General features: G+C 35.4%; 1 protein-coding gene across 1 annotated transcript in view; it reads right to left on the bottom strand.

The window, feature by feature from the left end:
* Positions 1–2,631: 2,631 nt before the first annotated feature.
* Positions 2,632–12,813, bottom strand: part of NCAM2 (neural cell adhesion molecule 2) — a 259,676-nt gene continuing 249,494 nt past the window's right edge. Inside the window, exons 16-18 of the mRNA XM_031612506.2 lie at positions 11,044–11,248; positions 6,881–7,000; positions 2,632–2,819 (exon numbers count right to left, since the gene is read on the bottom strand). Coding sequence (XP_031468366.2) covers positions 2,708–2,819; positions 6,881–7,000; positions 11,044–11,248 — 437 coding nt within the window. The 3' untranslated portion in view covers positions 2,632–2,707. The remainder of the gene's footprint in view (positions 2,820–6,880; positions 7,001–11,043; positions 11,249–12,813) is intronic.

The following is a 12,813-nucleotide window of genomic DNA, read 5'->3' as shown; positions in this document are numbered from 1 at the left end:
TTTTACTGCATATTTTACTAGTAGATAGTAGGACAGGAGTATTAATACTAAATCTGCTGAAGAAACCTTTGAAATCCTCTAATCTTTTCACTGGGATTAGAGGCTATATTAAAAACAAACAAACAAACAAAAACAACAACAAAAAAAACAACATCAACTTTTAGTTGTTAAGCCATGTTACGTTTTTTGCGTAAGTTTTAGCAAGAAGTACTAAAAAGTTAAAATGCAACTACAGTTGAGCCTAGACAGTGTTAGCCCTGCATCCATTGTATAGGAACCTTGTTGTGCAAATGATCGTGCTGGCTTCAGAAAAAGCACCATTTGCTTAGTGAACCTTGACTTATGTGAGAATGCACTACCTAACTTTGTGATGGCAGGCAGAAGAGAAAAGGAGGTCTTGTACCTTCATCTTGGTAATAATACTGCATGAGATGATGCGGGGTATGGATGTTCAAGCCACATAAATCACATCCAACTACTTGAATTTTCCAGGTCCCTTCCTTGCATTTCAGTAGAGGGAGAAAGCCCAGTTGCATACATGTACTTTGTAGAAAGAATATATATTTGCATATATAAACAAGACAAACTTAATTATAAAGTAGGAGGCAATTCTGCTCACTGTGTACACTACTATGAAAGAAATAGGACAGAAATTTAACAGGCAAGCAGATACTTGATAATACTGCCTGCAGTATGTGGGAGCAACAGTGACAGGCTATAAAGAAATATCTTCATCTTTCTTTTATCCAGAAGTAATTCCTTAGCGTTTAAGGAGACTATTATGCAGCAGTTTAAAATTATTCTTTTTCATTACTTTTGTCAATCATTGCTCTTACTAATACTTTTCATTTTGGTTCTGATTTTGTGGGAATTTGGCTTCTCATCTAGCCATATCAGTGTTATGCCTCTGCTCTCAACTATTAGGTTCACTGTATCACTGTAGGTTTTTCCCAAAGTGACTAAAAGTAGTTTTTTTTTGTTTGTTTGTTTTAGTTTTTTTTTTTTTTTTTTTTTTGGATAAAATAGTGCCTTTGAAAAATAAGGAAGATCTGAAAATTCATTATCTCCTCATCATTTTCAAATTCGGTAATGTTTGGGTTAACAAGAAGGTTAATGTGCCATTATCCTCAAATGTAACAACATTCTTTTACATTTCACTTTTAGCTTTACTGCACAAAAGTCAACCACTTTGACATAACTACAAAATATCAGCTAAGAGTTGATGACATTCTGTGTGATATTAGGTAGAAATTTGCAACTAATAGCAAAATTCAGATACAGTATGGAGAGGACATAATTTGCTGAGTAAAGCTACACTTAAACCTTGAGTATGACTTAGATGTGAAAAATTCACAAGGTACTCTACAGTTTGATCCTAACAAGTAGAATTTTCTAATCTAGTTCACTATTTTATCTACTTCTTCCAAAGAAATATTTTGAATAGGTTGGTAGATGTGGATACACTGTGCTGGAATGGAAGCAGGATGTATTACTCCAATTAGTGACATAATTAAATCAATATTAATAAATATATTCCTTTTCATCACATAAATTAGCCAAATTTCTAAGTAGTGCATATTATCCATAATAATAAAATAGATCATCTTAAAAAATGCTTGACAGGAAACAAGTATTTTGCCTAATACACGGTCTGATTAATTAAAAATTTAAAAATGTTCCTAACCACTTAGCCAAAGTCTTTCCATCTGTTCTTATGTTTCTTGTTATAAGATAAAAATTCATAACATAGCGAGAACTTCTTTAATAAGGCCAACTTCAAATATTTCACATACCGATTTGTGGTGAAAACCTAAATGCAGTTTATCCCTTGACTGAACGGTTAGAAGAGTGAATACTTGTACGCATAAATACACTGGGGCAACTAATGTGAGTCTGTGTTAGAAGGTTTCCTTTGAAGCCAAAAGTTATTCAAAAAAGAGTTCCCTTTCCACACATATCCAACATATCAGTTTACACACCACCTTCCAAAGGTTAATGTAGAAAATCTGGCATTCTGAAAATCCTGGGCCTTTCAGTCACACTCTAACGTTAGGATGAGGTGAATATTCGATAAAATATTCAGCCATTTTGATTTAAATCTGTACATCATAGTTATCAAATTTTTATGATACAAGAGAACCCAGGTAAAACTACGGGTGGAGCTGGCTTTGTGTTGTTGAAGACAGTTTGTTGCTTTTTTTGTTTCAAGTGATATGCACAGTTGGAATAACTATCGAGTGTCTGCCAGTGATAAGATCTTAAATGTTATGCTGAGATTGGTTTTCATTTTTTTAAAGGCAACCTCAACTTTTCCTTGATTATAATTGGAAATAAATACAATAACAAATGGCACTTTATGTATGTAGATTGCCCTGTAAGATCTGGAGAGACACGATGTGTTGTTTGTGGTTAGGGGTGCTTTGCCAAGTATTCTTCTAAGTGACATACTTTTTCATATAGTAAGTTATAGTTCTTATTCAGAAGATTTTTCCAATTTATACCATGGGACTTGGTGTCAGTAAAACAACATACTAAAACCATTAACAAAAAAATAGAAAAGAACTGTAGACAGAAACTGTTTTATCATATGTACACATGTACTAACTATTCCAAGCTTAAGTTTCCCAGGAAATTAAGGTCAGCTGTAAAGTTTTGGTCACGGGGTTGCTTTTATCCAAATGTATTATCCAGAAAGCTGTAGTTTATCTTATGCTTTGCTATCATCTTCTTTTGACTGGATGATGTCATTAGCAACTTTGATTTCTATGGTTTCTGCATTTAAAGCTTCTTTCCCATTTTCCTCCTTCAGTGGCAGCTTCCTATCAGAAAAAAAGAGAAATCATGGACATTACAAAAAATAACAAATGATGTGGAATTTAAGTCTACAATGAGTGCATTCTTTATACGGTCCATAGTGCTTATAGAAACATCAGTCAATGAAAATATTATACAATTTTTTGATTCCGAGTATTGAGGTTCTTCGTTTTCAAAGAAATTAATATTAGTCCCTTCCAGTTCTTGTGCGGATGCATGAAGACATTCAGATGGTATTTTAATTTCAGAAATGTTCCTTTGAGTCTTACAATTGTACAATCCTAAATTCCAATATCAAGACAATCCCCACTCTTATTTACAGGAAAGACAAAACACTGATTTCTTTCAAAAAGTTCAAAAAAATCATTCCCTACTGCTGCTAGTTAGCTATCAAAAATATAGCTGTGAAAAATATGTATGGTTTAGGTAGATGTCCCCATAATAATATCTCTCAGGCATAGTAGCTGTTTATCCTGATTCCAGTTTGGGTTTGTTTTCCATATTTTTTTTAACTAGGGAGTAGTACGCATATGCATTTTTCCTATTCATAACAACCATTAAATGTTTCAGTAATCTTCCACTGTGATTGCTTTGATGTCCCAATGTGCTATATGTTATTCTATATAGAAATCCCTTAGGAATGTCTTGTAATAACAGCACTTAATGACAATTAACAAAACAATACTTAAATTCTCAGTCATATGACATTTCATCTGGCTGAAATTAAACAGATGTTAAACAATGAGCATAATCTTATCTAAGAAAAATCTATCAGAAGACTAACTTCTTCTGTTATAGTAAAATATGGGATGTGTATCATCAGCTCTCTGGCTTTGAACACAGAGGATGTTGTCAAGCAACTGTCTGTTCCACATGGCACACACAAAGGAAACAGCCCACAACACAAGACTTGAAAGAATGGAAGCAGCAGAATTAATGTAGTTCTATTTTTGAAAAAGAAAAAAAAAACATGGAGGCAGAGGAAACATGACTCATGAGACTCACCTGTGTTATAGGCCTAATAAAGCAAAATGTGCTGGTATTAAAAAAATAAACCATATTTAACCAAGATTTATATGAGATCAGAGTAGCTACTGAAATGATGGTGCTGAAAATGAGGAAATATATAGCCTAAGTCATAACTGAGCAACTGACAATATATTAAATGTAAATTTAAATAAAATACTTTTTGAGAAGTAGATTAAGAGCATGTCACAAATAATTTACAAGTATTTTAAATAGAAAGATATTGCTAAACTCTGTTGAAAAATATTAGATATAACCAAAATCCAGGTTAATGCAAACAGTCTGACACAATTAGCCTTGCTTTTAATGCAAGCAAGAAGAGAAATAAAACAAACTACAAACATAGGAAGTGTTTATAAATTTCCCTCATTGAAAAAGTCAGTACAGCATTCTATGACCTTACTATCTCAAAAAAAAAACAAAAAAAAACCAAAACCTTGTGTTTTTTTAGATATGATGTGATCAGTTCACCTACTGATGAGGACAACATTTTCGTTATTGTGAAATTTTCCTCTCCTTTGTGTCAAATATCAATTCATATTTAATCTCTATTATGTGATTCAGTAGTTTTCCTTTTTTAACTAACTAAATCAAGTTTAAATGATTTAATTACATTAGTTTTCTTACACTTAATCACTATATAGCTGTGCCTATTTGAAATCATTCTATATTTTTCAGCTGGGCGAACATTAATTATTTAAATCAAAATGTTTTAAAATTGAAGTATTTTTGAAGAAAAAAAGGACTGGAAAACCTTAAAAGTTTCTTTTTGTTTTTCAGACACTGTCTATTATCAATCAGTAATGATATTTAATTCCTCTAGCACTGCATGTGGCCTAATCACAATATTTTGCTGATATTACTCACACAAAACTTAGAATATTTATTTCTCTATTAGATGACTATTTCATAGGAAAATGGCTCCTAGCCATTTTGATACTGAAATTCACCCAGCTTCCTTAATATGCAGAAAAAACTCAACCAATACTAGGAATATAACAATATCAGACTAGGGATTTAATTATAGTACCATGTTGCACATGGCATTTTAATCATGTTTCAGAAATACAGTAAGAAATACACAACTTATATTGGTTACCTGCCAGTATTATTAAAACTTGTTTACTTCCAGGTAAAAGTGCTTTGTGCTCATTTTTCACAAATGGATCCCAAATATTGCTTTAACAGTGAGTTAAGTTTAAATGAAGGTTACTGAGTAATATGAGTAAATATAATGAAAATACTACATTATTGTGAAAAAAACCCTCCTTCTGAGTTATTTTACACAAATTCTTACATTCAAAGCAATATAGTGCCTGGGTATATGTAGCTCAGCTTCAAAAAGAAAATGCAAGAAAGGCTCCCTGAAAGTTAGGCATAAACTTAGACTGAATTCACAGTCAAGAAAGAGACAGGCATCACATAGGTAGGCATCTTATGCTGAAATAATTCCTTCCAAATACATAGACATTTCCTGTCTCCCTCTGCTGAGTACAAAATTTACCTAATTTAAACTGAAGATTTAACTCTGATGTCTCTAAGGCAGCCTAAATTAGCCATAATGAATCCTGCCTTGTATGGACACTGCCTGATTGATTCGTCCCTGAAGCTCTTCCCTCCTGCAAGCTAAGCTCTTCCCTACAAGATTGCTGTTGCACCTGTTGTTCAGTGTGTGTGTGTGTTATTTCTTCAGAAATACTTTGTTTTATCCTATCGCATCCTCTTTTTCTTCAGTGGCATCTCACCCATATTTTATATTGCTTTTCTGCTTTATCTGTTATGACTTGTGAATGAGCAGGTCTTGCAGTGCTCCCCTAGAGCCAGTGTCCCTTCAGATGTCCTGACTGCCTGATGCTTCTGACTCATCTTTGGTTTCCTAAGTGACACTGTCCTGAAACTTCAGCTAACCCATCTGACCTTCATCCAGCTGTGCCTTGCACTGCTGTCTTTTGCCAATTATTTGTCAGAAAAGAAATGACCAAGAAAGAAATCGTCATCATTACTAGTATCTTTCAGCACCCCTATTCTCTCAGAGACTAATACCCATCAGGCACCTTATCAGTTGTACCAATGATTTAACTATTTTCCCTGCAACCAGTGACTGACTCTTTCCCTCAGTAAGATAATAAAACATTTTTGACCTTAACTGTTTCATGTTTCAGTCTGCCAGCTGTTCTACTAACTTGGACAAGCAGAAAGATCTGAACTAAATCTTTCCTACTATCATGTTCCACCACATTTCCATGTCTTAAAGACATTAAACAATTTAGCATCAGTGGTTTAGCTGCTACTACAGCCATAGCCTAATGTAGTTTGTACAATGTTTACAGTTACATTCCACTGACCCCTTAGATAACTTGATTCACTGCAGTACCTCTCAGTACAAATTCCAAGCACTTTTCAGAAGATTAAAGAGAAAAAGACTATTCTATAAGAGTTCTCTCAATGCTTGGCACACCGCTGATCCAAGGAGGCAGCAATGCCTGGCCCTCATGCTCCCGCCCTTCAGCCTGGCAGGCAGAGAAAGAATGGCAGTGGTGTGTGGGCCCATGTCCCACCAGAGCTGGGCATGGGCTGCTGAGATGGCTGGAGATAAGAGGGGCCTCCTGGGCCATCAGCAGGGAATAGTAGGAAGGATAGTGAAGGTAGGGCAGAGCTGCCCATGTCCCCAAGGTGCTGTCTTCATTAAGAGAACAAGGAGCACTGTGGGAGTCAGTGTGGCAGAGAAGGCAAGAAAAAGTTCCTTAAGATGTTCACTAACATCCAGGTATGTTGAAGAACTCGCACAATTGTTATGTTGTCATCCCAGGGCTGATGTGAGTGAGAGTCTGGGTCACAGAAAGAAGAGAGAAATGCCTGATAATAACCCTGGCCATTGTCCTTGGAGTACTGTGGTTTAGATTGACTGCTGTAAAAAACCACACTGGTGAACTGCACTGCCACAGCACATGGCTGTCATATACTTTTCTACCTGGCAGTGTGATGGCAGCCTTGCAGCCAAGATTCTGACTAAGACACTGGGAAATATTGGGTTACTTACTCCGGTTCTGTGAGAGGAGTAGTCTCGTTCGGCTCATTTACTGGGCTCCCATCTTCATGGCTGGTAATTCTTTCATCCTCTGTTCTCATTTCCACTATTGGCTCTTTTGATCCATCTTTCCTAAAAATTATTAAAAGAGTCTGAGTTTTTATCATCATATTAACTACATTGCACTTAACTAATTACCAAAATCTCTTCCTTCAAAAGCTGGCAGAGAAAATGTGGAACTAATTATCAACAATTAACACCACTGAGACACATTTAACAGTGTGTCCTCAATTCATTGAAGTCTTCAAAGTATCCTGTATGCATAGCTACTTACCTATCCCACAAAAATCATGGATTAGCATCTCAAAAGAGCATTTTGTTTACAAATAAATAATAAGACAATGGATGACCTCCTCATGGGAAAAGACATAAATTTGGCTAACATAGTATAGTAAGTATAGAACTTGACACCCAATTATGCTTGAAATTTTTGGAAGTATAAAGAGCCATTCTTGCAGCATATACATTGCCTAACTGTGTTTTCAGTCTTCTAAGATTCTGACAATCTCAGTTGTCAAAGAGCCCCTGTGCGATAAGAACCAAGCCCTCTCTATTTAGATTGGTGGAAGAAATTCTCTGTTTCTATGTGGCAATTCCCCCATTTTAGGAACAGGTGCTAATTTTTCAAACACAGGGCAATTAATAACTTTTATGTCAGTTGGACAATGGATTGTAAAGAGGACAGAACAGTGAGTATTGTCATTACACTTTTGTTGGTAATATGGTGTTGATATGCAAAGCACTGTTTGCATTTAAAGCAGTATTAATTAATAGGACTAGCACATACTTTGAATCTCAAAAGACAGATCAAAGGATATCCAAGGATATCCAAGATACATCTGATATTTTCAAAATAAAATCTTTTTCCATGTATACATTTCTTTCCTACTTCTGACATCCAATCAGGAATCGTATCCTGTAACTTACCAGCTGCAGTCTAGAAACACAGGGTAACCAAATACAGGTGTCACAGAGAGCAGTGAGATTGCTGTGCACCATAGAAAAGTCTCATTAAATCCTTGTCTAATTCATCTTTCACACTTGTATCATTTCTGAAAAGATCACCTTTAAAAAAGCTGTACAACAATCTATTCAGAAAGTACCTGGAAACTTGAGCATCTTCTGGTAATTATACTCAAGGAAATCTTTACAGACTAACAGGAGTGTAACACACAAAAACGTGTAATTGAGAAGTTGACTAAGAAAGAATTCACAGGTAGAATCCTAAAACGTATTTTTAATTGTAGATGCATAACTTGTGCTTATTTATCTATTCAATTGAAATTTGATTTTAACATACATAAATGGATGCCATGCTCATTTCCGTAGATAATGCATGTAACAGAGGCATTTAATTTATGTGCTATGTTGGAGTTGGCTGTTTGATAACATTGCCATATAGTTACAAGTGGAGTCATGGCTGTCTGATAGCTGTGAAAACATAATGGTTCATAACAGGGCTGGCAGAGGGAACAGTAAGTTCTACTTGTTATGCCTGTATATGCACAATCTTATGGATAAATGTACATTATTGCACATATTTCATAGTTGAGGAATCGATCCATACAGGAAGTACAAACTGCATAATAATTAAAAAATCACATGGAGGGGAAGCTCCTTATAGGAAACATATTTCAGCGTTTCTGTTCCAGATGGCTGTGTGTATGTTACATGCATAGTATTATCTACATTAGTTACATATGGAACATGACTAATGACTATACATTTCCTACCAATCAAAATTAAAAAAAATATATCAAAAAGCCTCTCAAAGATCCAGAATGTGATCTGACATATTCAAATGAGGGAAATGTCAGCCTCTTTTAGGGAATGGCATTTGGCATGAAAGAAATTCAAATTTTGACCCTTAACACTTAACATTCAAATCAAAGAATAAGGTAAATAAAAACAGTTTCAACTTATTAATAATCAGACTCACTGAAGATCACCACAACAAAGAAAGAAATATAATTAAATAGTATAGTTGTTCTTGCAAAAAAAAAAAAAAAAAAAAAAAAAAAAAGTGTCATGGAGGAATTACTGTTACGTGACCAGCTCTAGACAACATGGAGTTGCATTTGTGTATCAGATGTTGATAGCAATGCATAAACTGCTGTCAAGTGACATTTAGAGATGTAGCTCCCTGAGGTCTTCCCATTCAGAAGGGGTCTGTACACCGATTCATACGTGGTTACTTCTTGAAAATGAAATTAAAACACAAACTGAAGTGCTGTGCTTAATAGGAAAGGACAGCTGAATCTCAGCCAGAAGCTGTAAATGCTGACTCTATTGAAAAGGACATGCTGGCTTCACCCAATAGAAAAACTGTGTTATACTTTCTATGACTGTAACCTGTCAAGAATTAGGAAATATCTGTTTTATGGCATAACTTCTTTTATTCAGAAACATTACTTGATGTAAATACCGTGAGCCTGCTTATGATTGTTTTGGTTCTGTGCAGCTGTTTCAAAAAGGGTTGAGAACCTCACCAAGAAATGCAATCAGGTTACCTCATAAAGACACAGTGCCTGAATCCCAACAGCCAGAATTAAAACCAGAAAAGAGACTTTTACACGTCCAGCACTGGCAACAGAGAAGTCCAGTGTAGCTATGAATAATAAGGGCCACCATATCTGCTCTCTGATCTGCATCTGGGAAAGATCGGTTCTGGGAAGGTGCAGAGGAATGAAGTGCATGTCCTGAGTCCTGGGAGAGCTGCACTGCACAGGAGCTGTACTTGTAAACGCTATTTATGCCACAGAATACAGCTTGTCACATTGTACATTTAAAAAAAAAAATCTTTTAGATGAGCATATGAAGCATACGATGAGAAAATGAAACTGCCACATTAAGTAAATAAATGGAACCGCCTAAAAAAAGGGATGATAAGTAATCCTCTCTCTGTCTAGTCTTTTGGAAACCCTGTGAAGACTGGGTCTTTAAAGAACTTATTTTATGCAATCAATAACTGAACTTGTTTTTCCAGAGATTTCACCATCTGCTTTTATTATTTAAAGAAACTTGCACATAAATGACCATTTCATTCCCATTTATCTAACCACTACATGAGGGTATATTTGAGAAACAGGATTGCTCCTTCTCCTTTAATTTTAGCAAGCATTAACTATTGCCATGAAGAACAATCTTGCTCGTTGACAATTCAGCCACATCTATCTCAGAACTTTAAAAGTAAACAATACTTATAATTCCAAAACTCTATGGGCAAACCCCAAGATTTTCCAATAATAGCTATATATGAGATTTTTCTTCATGTATTTTCCACAAAGCTATGTGCCTTATTTCCAGATTTACTGGCACTGCCACAACCATAGGCTATGTTTTTGGGCATTAGCAACTCCAAGATGAATTTGTAGCAGCGCAGAAATGTGCCTACACTGATCTATGACAGAATTTTTCTTCTAATAGAGAACAAGCTGCATAAGATGGTCATCTTAAAGTGAAGCATGGTTTATGCTCTTCTTTTTTGTCCTTATTTCTCCTTTAAGAAAACAGCTGGCCACAAATCATAGAATCATAGAATGTCCTGGGTTGAAAAGGACCACAATGATCATCCAGTTTCAACTTCCCTGCTATGTGCAGGGTCACCAACCACCAGACCAGGCTGCCCAGAGCCACATCCAGCCTGGCCTTGAATTCCTGCAGGGATGGAGCATCCACAACCTTCTTGGGCAACCTGTTCCAGTGTGTCACCGCTCTGTGTGAAAAATTTCCTCCTAAAATCTAACCTTAACCTCCCCCATCTCAGTTTAAGATCATTCCCCCTTGTCCTAGCACTATCCACCCTCATAAACAGCCATTCCCCTCCCATTTATATTTTCCCTTCAAGTACTGGAAGGCCACAATGAGGTCTCCTTGGAACCTTCTCTACTCCAAGCTGAACAATCCCAGTTCCCTCAACCTTTCCTCATAGGGGAGGTGCTCCAGCATCATCTTAGTGACCCTCCTCTGGACCTGCTCTAAGAGCTCCATGAGAACAGTTTTCCAAGTAATTGAAATCTTTTATAACAGTCCCTTTATCAAACTGCAAAATGTTCAAGTTGAACAGCAAGGTTTTTCTTCTAATTATGTTTCTATAATATGTAAATAATACTCACAAGTAAGCAGCCTTTCCTTCTTCCAGTTCTTTACTTTTTCCACTTGAACCACTCTTTTTCCCACAAATCCTCCTGGTGATGCACATTAGCAATCCACATTGTCGTACAAAGAAGCAGCTGACATCAGTCACAACAAGGATTAACAAAAGGGCCGCCACTCCCAGGCCAATAACAGCACGAAGTCCAAGACCATTAAAAAGAGTGTCTTGAAAGAAAGAAAATTTGAATTCATTAATAAATTAATCCTGAAGAATAAAATTTTCCGAAGTTTTTAAGTCATAGATCCAGAGGCTAAAGGATGTACATTATAAATGTACCATTCAAAAACTCAAGGAAAGAAGCAGTACTGAAAATTAAGCGCATATATAACACAATTAAAAATCCCAAAAGCCATCTTTTCTACATAACATTTTCCCACTGCTGAAAATCCAATGGTCACAGAGCATAAGTCACATTATTTAATAATAAACAATATGATACTTTTAACATTTCAAAACCAAGTATATCAGTATGGACCCTAAGAAAAATACTGTACACTTTCAACATAATAACAGTTGATGTAAGTTGTCACCGTCCACATTTCAAATGTAATTAATTAGCAGTAGTGCTAAGGAGAATTACTAAAGAGTGGTGAAACAATATTTATTCTTGTAAAGGTCATTTTTTAAATTACAGCAGAATGAAGAAGTCAGAGAACATTTTTTTTCAAGGTAATAGTCCGCAGAGACAAACTGTCAAATAAATTAACATGAAAAAAACTAGTGTCAGGACCTCATCTTGTATAGTTTTGAACCTTGAAATACTGTCAAGCATTTCGGAATAAATATATTCCGCATCTGATACTGCTTTCTGTCATTGTACCTTTAAAGCTGCTTATCTAATTTTGTCTCAAATGATATTTCTGTAGTAGACAATAACACTATAGTTTTCAATACTGTGACTCTGAACGAACAAGTACTGCTTTATGAATTCAGATGACTGTAATGAAGGTGAGGAATTGCATGTGATCAGTAACTGAAGGGAAAAAAACAGAACTTAGTAATGGTTCACGGGCCAGCCTTGTTCAAGAAGGTATCAGTCTAGCTCAGGAGTTGGCTAGTGACCATTGCAGGTGTGGTGGTAAGTCCTGAGCCGATACCACTGGTGAGGGAAACTTTCACTTTGCATGCTGGTGTAGTGCATCAGCATTCCTTACTTAGTTTTACCATGTCTTGGGAGTATGAGTCACCAGTGCAGTGGTACATTTCCATTTGCAGCTGCCTATGCCTTTTCCAAAAATATGAGCAAGATTTTTTCACAGAAGATTACATAAGTACTGTTTCAGCTGACGGACATAAAAACATAACAATGTGCTTTATTAATATAAATGTTTTAACAAGGTAACTGCTATCATCTTTCTCCCACTTTTACAATATACTGCGGATATGAAAATTAAGAAAATAATTTAAGCTTTCATATGTTTTGCTTAGCTAATTTTTAAGAAAATATGTATTCATCTTTTCAAACACAATTTAAAAATAATTTTCTTAATGACTTTTACATCAATGCATACTAATAGAAATATACGCTTTTTTAGTCTATTTGATATCTTTCTTAAATGGAAAATTAAAAACTTTTCCAAAGGAGGAGAGAATTTTATTTTTTATGTTATCTGTTTCATTGTCTACTGTATCTGCTGTTTTATTACAGAACTGTTCTTCAGAATGGTATCATGGTATCAGGTAATAAGCCAACATTGAATGTATGCATTTAATTGGGTGATTGAATCAG

This window comes from Phasianus colchicus, chromosome 1, assembly GCF_987193195.1.
Source record: "Phasianus colchicus chromosome 1, bPhaCol1.hap1.1, whole genome shotgun sequence".
In the NCBI taxonomy this organism is placed as follows: Eukaryota; Metazoa; Chordata; class Aves; order Galliformes; family Phasianidae; genus Phasianus; species Phasianus colchicus.
Note: the sequence above shows the minus strand (reverse complement) of the source record. Positions and strands in the feature narration are given on the sequence as shown.